Source organism: Macrotis lagotis, chromosome 5 (genome assembly GCF_037893015.1).
Source record: "Macrotis lagotis isolate mMagLag1 chromosome 5, bilby.v1.9.chrom.fasta, whole genome shotgun sequence".
NCBI lineage: Eukaryota > Metazoa > Chordata > Mammalia > Peramelemorphia > Peramelidae > Macrotis > Macrotis lagotis.
In genome coordinates this window covers 145,083,678-145,100,442 of record NC_133662.1, presented here as the reverse complement: position 1 = coordinate 145,100,442, position 16,765 = coordinate 145,083,678, and the positions used below count along the sequence as shown (strand labels likewise).

The following is a 16,765-nucleotide window of genomic DNA, read 5'->3' as shown; positions in this document are numbered from 1 at the left end:
TTGGGGATTAAAGAAGAGCAGGGAATACAGGGAGATAGAAGGTTTTTTAAAATAGTATTTTTTCCCCCAATTACATAATGTGAAAATTTTTGCATTCATTTTTACAAGATTTAGAGTTCCAGGAGATAATTTTTAGCCAGAATTTAATATGTTGCCATTGAATATCACAATCCTAATAAATAATAAATTGAATTCTATTCAATTCTTACAAAAATTCTGTATTGTAAATTTTATAGCTCTAGATATATATGTGCCTTTACTTTCATTTGTCAGTTCAAGATTTTTATATATTCAATACCAAGTTCTGAAAATAATTCACAGAAGTTAAAATTTATCTACTGAACTTGCTTTGCAAATTGGTTTCAACTTACCTGAAAAATGAATTTATTTGATCATGCTGTCAATGGTTCTGTCAAATAAAGAATCACCAAATGATTTAAGGTGCTGAGAAGAAGCAGGTGGTAATATATCTTCTTTAATACTATTTCCATTGGGAAAAAAAAAACCTATTTGTTTTTGATGTTCAAGCAAATACCAAAGACTTTGGTGGTAAGAATTCTCTTTTTTTAAATCTTCAACATTTGTGGGAGGTGTTGCATTATCAGTTAGTTGGTGGCACTTGGTCAGCAGTTGGAGTTGGTAGTCAATATGGTAGTGGTGGTCTGATTCACATGGAATAAGTTGCTTTCTCTCTCTGTCGGGGTACCTTGTTGCTTAAAGAATGACTTCTCTGTCCCATAGGGACAGTTTTTAGCATTTGGTCGGGGTTGGTTGATCCTGTCTTGACAGGGATAGCTTCCTTGCTTTAGAAATAGCTTCAGGGGCTGGGTTAGAAGCAGTGCCATTGCTTGTGGTAATTGGTCAGCATGAATTAACATTGCTAAACTGGGACATGTCCAGAGAACCAAAAAACCCAAAGAGCTTACACGTTATTAGGAGCCTATACATAGTAGGATAGGTTGAAAGAGATTTGGAAGTGTGGGGGTTGAGGTGGATATGATAGCTATTTTCCCAGCATTTGAAAGATATTCATATAGAAGAATTACATGTATTTCACTTGGTACTCAAGTGTGAAATCAGGAGTAACGAGTGGAAAGTCCTAGGAAGGAAGTTGTAGAAGGATGAACTTTCTAATGATTAGAGCTACTCCAAAAGTGACATATACTGTTTGGAAGGTAGTGAGCTCCTTTTTACTACAATAGGGATTCTTAATCTTTTCTGCATTATGGATCCTTTTGGTGGTGGTAAAACAGAATATATTAAAGTGCATAAAAATAAAAACAGGACTACAAAGGAAACCAGTTATAATGAAATAAAATTATAAAAGTATATTTTTTTAAAGCTCATGAACACTAGGTTAAGAATCTTATTACTAGAGGTCTTTAGGCAAAACCTGCCTTGCAGTTTGTTAGGCCAGGTGTAGAGGGAATTTTTTTTCCTACGAGCTAAAGTTGGGCAAGATGACTTCTAAACTCTCTAAAGTTGGGCAAGATGACTTCTAAACTCTCTTCCAAGCCTGAGATTCTGTATTCTGATTTCATAGCATTCAATAAATTTAGATAATTATGATGATCATTAGGAGCAGCCAGGAAAAGATACAATTCATGTGCTTTAACTTCACAGAAGTTAAAATTTATCTACTAAACCTCCTTTGCAAATGGGTTTCAACTTATCTGAATAATGAAATGGGTCACTAATTTATGAGTAAGAATTATCTTAATGTTACAGTGATAAGGAGCTAGTATTGCTTAGCTAGAGTAAGAAGGCCTAAATTTTGATTCAGAATGGGTCTATCATTGTACAAGATAGGGAAAAAACAAAGAATTAGAGAATAACATGTATTCAACTACAAGAAATATCAGTATCTTGTTGGATTAATTTTAGTTCAGAGACTTTGTGAGATATAACAAAGTGCTTCTTTTCATGCTGATTAACAGAGGAAAGATTATATTGACAAAATCATTTTTATTAATGAAAGGAAAATTTTCTCTTAACAAAGACAATATGACAGGAAAATTCTCCTTTTAAGACTTGTCTATTTTTTTATGCTACTATCTGTAATCTTAAATACAGAAGGTGGGTTACTCACTCTGCTAGCATCTCCCAACCTCCTTTCTCTAAATCAAATTAAGTCTGAAACTTTTGAGTATTCTATGAACCTTTGGGCTACTTGTATTTCATCACTGGCCAACATTCTTCTCTTATGAGCAATTTGCTTTAAAGTTAAAGTTAAATCAAATATTGGTTTAGTTTGTAGGGTCTTATTGAGTACTTCACAGTTTTTATACTTTTTCATCTTCATCAAAAGACATTAACTGAATTACCTAGCTGTGTGACCTTGGGCAAGTCACTTAACCCCAATGCCTAGCAAAAATTAAAAAAGACATTAACTGTATTGTCATGCTTGTCTTTTGGTAAATACTTATGATTTGATGCAAATGTCTTATTTTCCTTTTAGATGCTGAGTAAAACCAATTCCATTATTTGCTTCTGTAAGGAAGATCTGAATCAGTCTTTAGTTAACTTAATTTCTGTATATCTTCTCGTTTCCTTGTGGGAAAGATGTCAAAACTGATATCACTCAGTTCCTTCAGGAAAGTACAAAGGTAGTAGATAACAGCAAAATATAGTCTGTGATAAAAAGGTTTAGGAAAGGTCACATTGGGCAGTGAATAGCCATTTTATCCACTTTATTTTTAATTAATTATTCAAGTTATTTATTTGTTTGTTTATTCATTCATTTATTTATTTTAGGTTTTTTTGCAAGGCAAATGGGGTTAAGTGGCTTGCCCAAGGCCACAGGCTAGGTCATTATTAAGTGTCTGAGACTGGATTTGAACCCAGGTACTCCTGACTCCAAGGCCGGTGCTTTATCCACTACGCCACCTAGCCACCCCAATTTTTAATTTAAAAAAAATTCAATATATTTTCTCCCTACTGGAGGGGGGAAAAATTAAAAACTTGCAACAAAAATGCAGAATCCATATCACAATCCTAATTAAATGATAGATTGAATTCTATTCGATTCCCATTAGGAGCCTATACATATTGGGATAGGTTGCAAGAGATTAGGAAGTTTATGTCATATCCCCAAACAGGGGATACTTCTTCAAACCCCTGCTACAAAAAAGCTCATTATTTTTCCAACTTCAGATTTTCTCTATCTCCACATTTCTATCAAATATCACAACATGAATGACAGATTCTTCTTATTTTGTACAAATAGTGTTTTAGATACGTTACTAAAATATTCTTGTTTAAGAGTAAACGTAAATACTCCCTCCCCCCAAAAAATATAGACCCGCATGAGCGATAAAGGAGAGAGAAAAAGATTAAAATGAAAATAAAAAAATAATAACAGTAGGTGTAGCCAGGTGGTGCAGCAGACGGAGCCCAGGCCTGGGGGATTCTCAGGACAAGGACTGGGGCGGGTTTTCCAAACTGCTGCCACCTCACACCAAATATTTGGAACCCACTCCCATTTCGCATGCGCAAAACCAGGAAGTACCACGTGACGAGGTCGGGGCTCGGGCAGCCCCGCCTCCTAGCCGGCGCCAAGGGGCGTGTGGGCGGGGCCCCAGTACGTAATCCCCACTCCCTCCCCCCGCCGTCCGACCAATCATCCGCGAGGGATCCTGGGAGTTCGGGGCGCAGGCCTCAGCGCGCATGACTTTTCGGAAGACGTCGCAGTTTGACGCATCGTCGCGCACGCGCAGAACCTTTGTAGCGCGCTTTTTGCCGGAAGCCAACATGGCGTCCGAGCGCTCCCCGGGCTGTTGCGGCCGCTCCGGCCGCATCTGAGGAAGGTGGTTTTGAGGGGGCCGAGGCGGCGGGTCGGAGCGGAGGGGCGGGCGCCGGAGTCGCCATGGCGCGGCACAGGAACGTCCGAGGATACAACTACGACGAAGGTGGGTACGAAGCCCGGGCCCTCCCCCTGCCCCGCTGGGCCGCGGCCTTGCGCCCTCCGGAACTCTGCTTTGCCGCCGGCCCCGGCTTCGGCCGCTTCCCTCTGGCTACCCGCGGCATCCCGGGGCTGGAAGAGCCGGCGAGCTTGTGGGGGGAGAGGTGAAGCCCCAGCTGCCGGGGCGGCGCCACTCGGGAGTGGCCTGTTGGCTCCGGGGCTTGATAACGGATCCTGCAGTGTCAGTATGGCCCCTTTTGGTTGACTTTCCTTTATTTATTTATTCTTATTTTAGTACAAATGATTTTTTATACATTGTTAAAATATTCTTGTTTACTCTTTATTATTTATTTTTGTGTTTACTCTTTAAGAAATTAGCTTGCACCACCTGTGGCTTTTTTTTCTTTAACTCCTTTTTCCTGCTTTCTCCCCCCCCCCCCCCTCCGGTTTGTCTACATGTTCCCCCAATTCACAAAACCACTTGTTATATCCTCCAAGTGACATTTTTGTTTTGGGTTGACAGTTGGTGTCAATATACAAAGTGAAAATATTGGGTATCACGCTTTGTTTACTTGTGCACTTTAAGAATCGTTTGAATTTCGTGCTGCATTAGTTTAGAATTCAATGACTTAAATAGATGATTTTTTAATTATTTTTTTATATTTTTGTTTAATAATAACAAAAATAAAAAAAATAGATGATGTTAAAAGTTCAAAGAAGGGAAAGTAAAATAAGTGACTTTGATAGGACAGTAAGACTTGAGAGGGAGATTCCTCATTTGTCTTTACAGTCTGGTAGGAGCATGACTTGGATGAGTTTGTTGTACTTGCTCATCAAATCCCAAAACTGTTGTACAAGGAAGTTTGTGTTATGAGGAAAGGAGGTACACACTGGATATCAGATAAATGAATCTAATTATTTAAAAATGTATTTGGCAATCCATACAACTTTTCCCCTCTTATTAGATTCAAACATCCCAGATGTTTGATGTTTAAATAAACTGCATTATATATATATATATATATATATATATATATGCAGATCCTTTTCTTCCCTTTCACTTCTGTACCCTCTATTCCATTTCTTAGAATACAGTAGACATACAGTAGCACTATTTCTTTAGTCTAATCTAGATACCAAAGGTAGAATTTTATTTTACGCAGATTGTTTTTTTCTTTCACTTTTTGTACCCTCTATTCCAGTTCTTAGTATACAGTAGACATACAGCAGTAATATTTCTTTAGTCTAATCTAGTTACCAAAGGTAGAATTTTTTAGTTTAATTTTTTCTTCTTTTAATTAAAGATTTTATTTATTTTGAGTTTTACAATTTTCCCCCAATCTTACTTCCCTCCCCTACCCCCCACAGAAAGCAGTTTGTCAGTCTTTACATTGTTTCCATGTTGTACATTGAGCCAAATTGAGTGTGATGAGAGAAATCATATTCTTAAAGAAGAAACATAAAGTATAAGAGATAACTAGATCAGACAATAAGATAGTAGTTTTTTTCTAAATTAAAGGGAATAGTCCTTGAACTTTGTTCAAACTCCACAGCTCTTTATCTGGATACAGATGGTATTCTCCATTGCAGACCACCCAAAATTGTCCCTGATTGTTGCACTGATGTAAGCAAGTCCATCAAGGTTGATTATCACCCCCATGTTGCTGTTAGGGTTCTGGTTCTGCTCATCTCACTCAGCATCAGTTCATGCAAATCCTTCCAGGCTTCCCTGAATTCCCATCCCTCCTGGTTTCTAATAGAACAGTAGTGTTCCACGACATACATACACTACAGTTAGCCAAGTCATTCCCCAATTGAAGGACATTTCCTTGATTTCCAGTTCTTTGCCACCACAAACAGAGCTGCTATGAATATTTTTGTACAAGTGATGTTTTTACCCTTTTTCATCATCCCTTCAGGGTATAGACCCAGTAGTCATATTGCTGGATCAAAGGGTATGCACATTTTTGTTGCTCTTTGGGCATAGTTCCAAATTTCTCTCTAGAAAGGTTGGATGAGTTCACAGCTCCACCAACAATGGAATAGTGTCCCAGATTTCCCACAACCCTTCCAACAATGATTGTTATCCTTTCTGGTCATTTTGGCCAGTCTGAGAGGTGTGAGGTGGTACCTCAGAGAAGCTTTAATTTGCATTTCTCTAATAAATGATTTAGAACAATTTTTTATATGACTATGGATGGCTTTGATCTCCTCATACCTAAATTGCCTTTGTATATCCTTTGACCATTTGTCAACTGGGGAATGCCTTTTTTTCTTTAAAAGTATGACTCAGTTCTCTGTATATTTTGTCAGAAATATTAGTTGTAAAGATTGTTTCCCAAAGGTAGAATTTTAAAAGGGAAATTAGTGATTCTTGACAATTCTTAAATGTTGACCACTGTAAAGTAACTGCAATATATCCTTATACAAAGGTTCTTGTCAATTGGTTAGTTAACCATTATGTTTTTATTTTATTACTCCTAATATTACTTAGAATGGATACATCACAGATGTTTAAATATACTGCATTAGATTAAGTGGGAGATCTGCTGAAAACAAAACAATATATGAATAAACTTAATTATTGCTACTTTTGTACATTTTGCTTTTGAACTAATCACCTAAGTTTTTTTCTCAATTTGCTGATATTCCTGAGTTCAGGTTGCCATGTTTTCTTAACAGTTGATGACATCATAACCAGTTTAAGGGTGTTAGGAACAGTTTTTTTCATCTTGCTTTGCCTTACAAGTTTGTGATGGTATTAACTTTCTTGAATAGGGGGCTACTAGGTGGCACAGTGGATAGAGTACCAGAGTTCAAATCAGACCTCAGACACTTAATAATTACCTAGCTGTGTGGCCTTGGGCAAGCCACTTAACTCCATTTGCCTTGCAAAAGAACCTAAAAAAAAAGTGTTGGTTGAAACTTTATGGAATAACTAAGGCTTTCTGAATTGTGAGTCATCATGGTGAAGAGGCCAAAAAAAATCTAACTTTTTTTTAAAGAAATTTATTTTTTGAAGCAAAATATGTATGACCAATATATTTTGAAGTGCTTTTTAGTTTTACCTTTCCTGAATGAATGGGTATGCACTGAGTGAGAATAATTTTATTTGGGCTACTTCTTAAAATTGAACTTATTGGTTTCATTTAAATTATAAATGTCCAGAGTTGTCCCTCTTTCCCTCTAACACAAACACATTCTTGTTCTGAGAGTTTTCATAGTTTTTGAAAATTAATTAAATTCCTTTCTGATTGGCATTTAAACTCATTTTTGTGAGTTGGTGGTTATTGTCCTTAAAGACCTATTTATCAAATATATTATGCAGATTTGTGGCAGTTATCCATTTTTATTCTTGGATCTCACTTTTTGAGATTAGTAAACCAATATGAACATAAATCTAATTGTTCCATAGTTGTGGGTATTCATACTTAGTCTTAATTTTATTTCATTTCAGTTTATATTTGTACTCACTATAGTTCTGCTAGACACTGAGAAGGATACTATTTGCATAAAACTTATACTCTTGTAGGGGAAGTAGTTGGTCTCCTGGTATTTAATGTCTCTTGAAGTAATAAGATATGCACACATATAATAGGAAATTGATTTTATTGTTTGTGCCAAGCTCAGCCAATTATATTAAAAAATGTGTCTTGACTACAAGTTTATTTAAGTAAAAAAGATAAATATTTTGATCTAATTTAAACAGCAACAAAAAAAAACCCTCAGAAAAAACAACTCAGAACATACATTCTATGGATAGTAAGTGTATAGTATCATTTTTATTTTCTTGGAGGAGTATAAAATATAAGTGTGAAAAAAATAGAGGGTCAGAAATATTAACTAAATAAAAATACTCAAAATCACCTGAAAGAGAAATGAAAATTGAAACAACTCTGGGGTTTCCCCTCACATTCAAATCAACACAGATTAAGAAAGATGAAAATAGTTAAGGTTGAAGGAGGTTGTGGGAGAATAGACATATTTTAAATAGTCGATTTTGTAAATCCGAACAATAGAACTGGAAAATACCTTTGAATTGCGGGAGTCAGTGTGTGCCAGACACTGATATGCAAAGAAAAACCAAAAAAATAGCACAAAACCCAGTTCCTGGGTTTTAGGAGCTCATAGTTTAATAGGGGAAATAACATGCAAGCAATTTAGAAGATTTGTTGGAGAATAACCTCAGAGGAAAGGCACTAACTTTAGGGATAATGGGGACCATGTTGCAGAGGGAGGGATTTAAAATGAAGACTTGAAGAAAGCCATTAAAGCTATGATATAAAGATGGGGAGGGAGAAAGTTCCAGACATGGGGGATATTCAGTTGTTTCTAACTCTTTATGACTCCATGGACCTTAGTACATCAAATCTTTCTAACCTTTATTATCTCTGGGAATCTGTTCATGTTCATTCTTTCCATGACACTCATTCTCTGCAGTTCCTTTTCCCTTCAATTTTTCCCCAACATTGTCATTCTTTTCCAGTGAGTCCCATTTTCTTATTATGTGACCATAGTATTTAAGCTTCACCTTTAATATTTGAACTTCTAGTGAGTATATTGCATTAATTTCTTTAGGTATTGAATTATTTGATCTCTTTGCTTTCCAAGGGACTTTCAAAAGTCTTCTCCAAGACCAATTCAAATGTATCACTTCTGTGACCCTCAACTTTTCTTTTAGTCCAACTCTTGTTGGTTGTATATTGCTACTGGGAAAACCATTGCTTTTACTATATCTATATATCTATATATCTATATATCTATCTATATATCTATATATCTATATCTATATCTATATATATATACTGTTTTCAGCAAGATAATGTCTCTTATTTTTGTATGCTGTCCAGATTTTGCCATACCTTTCCTTTCAAGGAAGCAAGCACATTTTAATTCCATGACTGTTGCTCTTCTGCAGTGATCTTTGACCTCAAGAATATAAATCTGACACAGCTTCACTGGTGGCTAGGAAATGATGGGACCAGTTGTCAAGATCTTAGTTTTTTTGATGTTAAGCTTCAAACTTGCTTTTACACACTTAATTTTTTCATCCTCATCAGGAAACTTCTTAATTTCTCTTCACTTTCTGCCATTAGACTGGTATCATCTGCATGTAACATTTCTCCTGGCAATCTTAATTCTGGTTTTTGATTCATGCAGCCTGACATTCCATATGGAATGATGTGAGACACAGCCAATGGCAAATCCTCTTGAGTTGGGAAATAGATATCGTGGTGAGAAAAAGCAGGGAGACCAGTGTTACTGGATCACAAAGTACCTGGAGGGGAGGGGCAGGAAAGACTGAAAAGATAGGAGAAGGCCAAGTTAAACTCTTTAAAAGGTCAAAAAGAGTATTTTACATTTGGATCCTATAAATAATAGGGAGCTATTAGGGTTTTATTGATTGAAGAGGGGAGGGGGACATAGTTATATGCTGATAACTAAGTGGAAGATGAACTGGAACTGTTCAACTTTTTGATTTTATTATTGGGCATGTACACTAACCAAGGAGGTCAAAGAATGAAAGGTCCTATATATTTTCAAAATACTCATAGCAATACTTGTAGCAAAGAACTGGAAACAAAGTAGATTACCCATGGGAAAGGAACTCCAATTTTATTTTTATTTATTTATTCATTCATTCATTCATTTTTAGATTTTTGCAAGGCAATGGGGTTAAGTGGCTTGCCCAAAGCCACACAGCTAGGTAATTATTAAGTGTCTGAGGCTGGATTTGAACTCAGGTATTCCTGACTCCAGGGCCAGTGCTCTATCCACTGCACCACCTAGCCGCCCCAGAACTCCCATCTTTAAAGATAAATAGTTACAGTCTTTGAAACAGTTGTTAGAGTAATATATTCCAGGGTTATCTAAATGTGTATTTGTTTATTTTAATATTGGAACGCTTATTGATAGAATAAAATCACTTGATATTTATGTTAACTTATTGTATATTTCATATAGATTTTGAAGATGATGATCTCTATGGCCAGTCTGTAGAGGATGATTACTGTATTTCACCATCAACAGGTATGTATTCTGGATGAAATTGAGGGTCTTGATAGAGGATTTAGAAAAAGACAGGTGGATACAAGTGCTTTTTTTCTAGGCCTTGAGTGTATCAGAAAAATACCACATTATTTAGAGTCTTAGCAAGGACTGTTTTTCATCTTGTCTTTGTAATCTTGGAATATAGAAAAAATTCTCCATACAGGGTGCATACATACATAAATGTTTTTAATATGCATTTGAAGACATAGATTAAATAATTTTACCAATAATCAAAACCATTTGATTTTATTTGTCTTTTGAGTTTTCAACAACTTGTAGAAAAATGTTTAGTTTTTTCCATGTGTATTGGAAGTGAGAAATACTTTTCTTTGGTAATGTGCAATGCAATATTAGTGAAATGAGTATTGATTCTGTGGTCTTTTGAACTGCATTTGAGAATCTTGCCTCTGCTATTTCAAATTTATGAAATGATTTATCATATCTCTTCCAGTTGTTTTTTTTTTTTTTCCTGCAAGGCAATGGGGTTAAGTGGCTTTCTGAAGGCCACACAGCTAGGTAGTTATTAAGTGTCTGAGGCCAGATTTCACCTCAGAAAATCCTGACTCCAGGGCCAGTCCTCTATCCACTGTGCCACCTAGCCACCCCCTATTTCTTCCAGTTTTAAAGCCTATCATAATTCTAATTTGCTTGTGCTGGAATGGTAATATGTTGAATTATATTAAAGGACTTAACATATTTTTGGCAAAGTTTATTCTCTACAAGTCGTTACTGGATAATTTATATTTGTTTATTCCCAAATATTAGAGATTGTTTTTCATTTCAAAACTGTTTTGTGGGTGGTCTTGTAAGTAAAATTTCAATCAGAGCTGTGATGTTTTTATTTAGTTAGTTATTTTACATCAAAAGCAGTTTTTTTGGTCTTTATTTTCTTTAAGGGATGGAATTAAAGACTGTAGCAGAATTCTATAGTCTTTTGTATTTTGATAATTCTAGATATTCTATAAACCTAATATAACTTGCCAATTCCAAAAATGCGCATGTAAATTGGTTGTTGGTATTTTAGAATGCATTTCCTCTGAGAAACAATGTTATAGAAATGGTAATTAGATTCCAGAACTGTCCCATAAATTTAATCCATAATGTACCTTAAGAGGCAACATGGTTAGTGAATAGAGCTCTGAACTTGAGAGTCAGGGGAAAAAAATTGAATTGAAATTCTGCCACTGATACTAGGCAAATCATTTCCTTGAGTCATGTGTATTTCCCTAAATCATAGGCAAGTCATTTCCCTATGCCTCAGGCAATTCTTTAAGTCTATATAAATTAGAGATGGTAGCCTGGTGGTGCATATGTGATACCTGAAGTATAATAGTCTGCTAATAGTACTACTATAGAAGATAACCATTGCAAAATATTGCATAATGCTTATTTTGACAAGTACATTTGCAATACCACCCAAGGATATTAGAAGCACATTTTTCCTTTCCACCCTGTAATCTGGATGCTGATAGAACCTTTGTGATTTGGGAAATGAACTAATGAGAATTTTGGATGGAGTTGATGGGGAGAATTCTTAGATAAACTTAGTTCCTGCCCAAAATGCTTTATTTTATCCCTTAAACAACAGCCTACTCTTTGGTTATTTCAATAGAGGTACTAGAGATCTAGTTTAGAATCCTAGGGTAAAGAGCAGGGCAGGTGATCTGGGTTTGGGGATGGAAGAAAGACAGATCTGGAGATAACATTAATTAGGTGTTGGGGTTGCTGCCTGATTAGACCCGATTCTGGAGCTAGTTGAGGTAGTAGTGGTGGAGAGAAAGGAGGGACAATTTATAGAGCAGGAATTATTAACTAGTTTTTCTTTCTCAGAATGAATTAAATTTTTTTAAAACCAGTCTTATTAAACTGAAAAGTTTATCAAAACATTTTAAAAAATGCATGGATCCCTAATTAAAAACATCCAGACTACTTAACCTTATTACCTCACCATGGTAATAATTTAGAAACAGGCAAGATGAGAGAGAAGAGAATGTTCCCCTCTTTATTTCAAGAGAAATGAGTTTCTTTGTGATTGCCCACATGCATTTGTTTTATAGTAATCTTTTTTGACTGTTATTGTTCTCCTCCCTTCTTTTTCTCCCTCTTCCTCCTTTTCTCAAAGAGGACCAGTGACATCAGGAAGTTGATATATTAACTTAAAAGGAAATAGATTTAAGTAAGACAGGACTATATAAAGTCTCCCACCTCATTTGCTCCTCTGGATTCATTGGAATTCAATGTCAAGATAAGTCAGGATGACTGATAATGGCTCCCATACTTTTGTTAAAAATCTCTTCAGAGACTCCCTCTAACTCTTATATTTAGTTTTATTGGAATTTCTTTAATTTTCTTATTAACATGTTTCTTGACTGCAATTCTGCTAAGTGTCAATGGCTGTTGGTCTAACTAAGGGTTAATTTAAACTTGTGTTTATATTTCTCTTTACAAATGTATAGTCAGGGAGTTGTATATTCATTGTGTTAGAGCTAGAAGAGACCTTAGATTTTATATAGTCCAACCCAGGAAATGTTTTAATTTTATATCAATTTCTGCTCTTAGCATCATATTCTATTTAAAGTACCCTAATAGTTTTAAAGTCCCATATTTACATGGTCGCAGAGAAAATGTACCTAGACCAGTTTTCTAGAATTATTTTAAAAATTTAGACAAGTTTATTGATGCTTTTTCTTTTTATCCTGCCTCTTGATGGACAATGAGCATATATTATCAGAACATTTTTGTTTAAGTTAACTTACAATTGTGCATTTGTTCAATTTTTAGCATCTTGTTATGTGAATTTATTTTGAACTGGTACCAGTTTCCTTTTATTTCATTCAAAGACTTTTCCTGCTTCTTTAAACCCCATTTCATTTTCAAAATATTCTTTACCTTCAAAAAAGCTAATGAATTCAGTGAAGTGATTTTTACCACTATTCCTGACTAAAATTTTAACATTTACAGATATTTTAAGATATATGAAGCACTTTGCAAGTAGTATTTTGTTTTATCTTCGCATTTTGAGAATGAAGTGCTATTAATGCCCTGTGATGAGGAAATGGAGGTAGACAGATATTTTTCTTTAAAATTTTACAAGCTAATGTATTTCTTGAATAGTTCATTTTAGTCTTGGACTTTCATGTGGGAATTTGAGTACTGAATTTAGAGACAGAAGCTTGGATTTGAAGACCTTAAGTAATTGATATTTTAGTTATAATTTTAACTTGAGTAGCATTACCTTTTTTGCCTAGAAATTAAAAATTGACAAATATTGAGATTTTTGGCAAGAAAATGAGCTGTTTTGATGGTCCCCAGACAAACTTATGAGAGTCAGTAAACATCTTTAAGCATCTATTTCTCTAAATGCCAAGCACTAAACATTGGAGATAAAAAGAAAGATACTCAAGGAACTGAAAAATCAAATGAGCAGAAAACATGCAAAAAATTATGTATATAAACAAGCTATGGCAGGACAAATTGAAGATAATCAACAGGATGAAAGCACTGCAGGTTGGATATTATCTAGAACTAGAAGCCAGGAGGTGGAATGAGGAGAGAGCTTGTTCCACATGTGAGGGACAGTCACTGAGTATACCCAGAATTAGGATATAGAGTATTATTTTGTTTTAGGAACAGTAATGAGGCCAGTGTCACTGACTTGCACTGTGTGTGTGTGTGTGTGTGTGTATGTGGGGATGGGGTGGGGGGGTTGGCTATGGGGTAAGGGCTTTCTTTTTTTTTAATTTAAAGTTATTTTTGTATTATCTTTTTTTAAATTTTTTTTCCAGCTACATGTTATGAAAGTTTTTCAGCATTCATCCACATGCATGTAATTTCCTTCTACTCTTCCTTTTCCACCCCTCTCCCCTCAGCAGTGAAGTGTCAGGTGAATATTATACTTACACATTTGTTTTTAACATGTTTACAAATTAGTCATTTTCAGTATGAGGAATTAGGATTAAGGGGAAAGAAAGAGCCATGAAATAGAAAAGAAATACAGAAGTGTAGTTTCTTTTTGCAAGGCAATGGGGTTAAGTGAGTTGCCCAAGGTCACATAGTTAGGTAATTATTAAATGTCTGAGATAGGATTTGAACTCAGGTTCTCCTGACTGCAGGACCTGTGCTCTATCTACTGTGCCACCTAGCTACCCCCCAGAGTAATTTTTAAAAAAGTGAATGTAGTGTTCATTCATATCCTGTGGGTTTTTTTTAATTTTTTTGGTTTGGTTTGGTTGGTTTTTTTTCCCTATCTCTGGATGAGGATAGCATTGCTCATAGCCAGGCTCCTAGGTTTGTCCTAGCTTGAGAAGCTGCAACCATTATGGTTGATCAGTTCATAATGTTGTTAATGTGTACAGTATTCTCATGGTTCTGCTCTAAGGGCTTTCTTAAAAGTGTTATAAAGACCGTGTGGGGGTAGGTTATCAGAGACTTTGAATGCCAATCAGAGGATTTTATATCTGATCATGGAGTTTATTGATGGAGGGAGAGTGTCATAACCAGACCTGTGCTTTTGGAAGAAAATCTTTTAAGACAGCTCAGTGGAGGATGTCCTGGAGTTGGGAGAGACCTGTAGCAGAAGTACCAACTTCACGACTATTATTATAATCTTAGAATAAGGTGAAGAGGGTACATATACTAGGGTGATAACAGTGCCAGATGAGAGGAGGCATATGGGAGAGATATTACAGAAATAAAATCGATAAAATTGGATGGGGCATTACATAAACACTTGCACATGTATATGCATACACACATATGTATGTAAGCATGCATGAGCAGTTAGGTGGTACAGTGGATATAAAGTATCAACCTAAGAGTCAGAAAGACTCATCTTTCTGGGTTCAAAGCCAACTCAGGACACTTGGTAGTTGTGTATCCTTGGGCAAGTCACTTAGACATAGTTTCCTAATGGTAAAAGGAAAAGAAAAATAACTTCATTCATCTTGTATCTCTACCAAGAAACCTCAAGTGAGGGGGGGGTCACATGACTTGAGTCCACATGACTTGAACAACTGAGCAACTATATATATATATATGTATATACATATATATATATATACACACACACACACACATATATGCACATATATGAAAGGTATATATACATAACATTTATTTAGATGTCCTATTGAATTTTCTTTACACAAAAATTGACTTCAAATTAATTTGGACTGTCATTGATGATGAAACTGAGGTTCAGAAAGGCCAACTGACTTACCCAAGGTCACAGAAATAGTTATGTAATCTTTTTTAAGAAACAGGCCTGTTTTTGTTGTTTTTTTTTCCCTGTTTATATTTTGGTACTAAAATCAACAAGGATCTATTAAGTGGCTAGCCAGATAGTGCTAGGTGTTGAGGAAAGAGATAAAAACTCTGCTTTCAAGGGGTTAAGATTCAGCTGATGTAAAATAAAAAATACGTAGACAAGTAAATATCAAATAGATCCAAAGTAATTTACAGAAGGTAGGGCATATATATATATATATATATATATATATATATATATATATATATGATATGAAGGGCAGTTTAACAGAAGAATTTGGCTAGCTTAGTGCCGTGAATATCATAGGTACTTAACATTTGGTTTGGTTTAACTGAATTGAAAGTAGGAGAAGTGAGAGTCACTGATTTGAGGTCCTCTGATTTATTATATTGAGCTTGCCGTTTGCTTGGAGTTGTGATCTTCAGTAAGTATTTGTTCAGTGCCCGTTATGTGATAGGTCTGGGCATAATGAAGTAGCCTTTACTCTTAAAGAGCTTCATTCCAATGAGAAAGAAAGCAAATCTATCAATATAAAATGAATACAGAAGTGTACAATGGAATGCACCCCACAGTTCATAAGGGAGGGAGGGAATGAGAAAAGACTTAAGTGACAAGATTGTACATGAACTGAGTCTTAAAGCAGGAGTCCAGGAGGGAAGGCCTGCCAAGTATGGGGGATCAGCCCTAGAGGGGATTTTATTTTGTATTAGGCATAGGAAAAAAGCCTTAGTGACTTGAGACTGGAAAGATAGATGGGAGCTAGACTGTGAAGGACTTTAAAGGGAGTTCATGTTAAAGTGTAGAGGTGATAAGGGGCACTGAAATGGATTGAGTAGATGTCACATGTTCATAACTGTGTGCAAGGAAGGTTACTGTGGCAGTAGGTTGGTATGGAGTGGTGAGACACTTGAACCAAGCAATATTTTTTTGTAGTGCCCTCTATATAAGTAGACTATTTCTTAGATACTGTGCTGTGCTGCTCTGTACTGGAGATACAAATAAGAAATTGAAAGACTTACAGTCTAAATACCACTCATTAAAAGGAAGCTGAAAAATGGAAGGAAGGAGAAAATATCTGGTACAAGATCATGATGAAGTTCAAAGAAGTGCAAATTTAGAGCTGGGGAAATATAGAGATGACTAACCTGGATACATTCCTTAAGTGGAGTTCTGGGAAGGAATTCATCATTCTACCCTCCAGTTATAAGGATCCCTGGGGCAGAGAACACCAGTGAAGTATCAGTACCAAAACTGATTCATCTTTCAGAATGATGAAGTTCCTGGGTTCACAATGGGAAGAATCCAAAAAACTACAACCAGGTGGAAAAAATGAGTTAGTGTAGAGAGAGAAAGGAAGAGAACTAGAACATAATCTTGGGAAACTCCCACAATTAGAAGGTGATATTTATATGTTAATACTTATATATCCATATATAGGTTTATTGACTTAACTACATATTACACTTTCAAAGGAGATCAAGTAGTGGTTGGATAGGTAAGAGGAGAACCAGAGAATATCAGTATTATGAAAACCCAAAGAGGAGAAG

General features: G+C 35.6%; 1 protein-coding gene across 2 annotated transcripts in view; it reads left to right on the top strand.

Annotated features, from left to right (window-relative positions):
• Positions 1-3,714: 3,714 nt before the first annotated feature.
• The window catches only part of HBS1L (HBS1 like translational GTPase), a 125,804-nt gene continuing 112,753 nt past the window's right edge, over positions 3,715-16,765 (top strand). Inside the window, exons 1-2 of one of the 2 annotated variants that reach the window (XM_074187637.1) lie at positions 3,715-3,908; positions 9,866-9,931. In XM_074187637.1, the coding sequence (XP_074043738.1) occupies positions 3,866-3,908; positions 9,866-9,931 (109 nt within the window). In that variant the 5' untranslated portion in view covers positions 3,715-3,865. The remainder of the gene's footprint in view (positions 3,909-9,865; positions 9,932-16,765) is intronic. The other variant, XM_074187636.1, reaches the window with a different exon arrangement.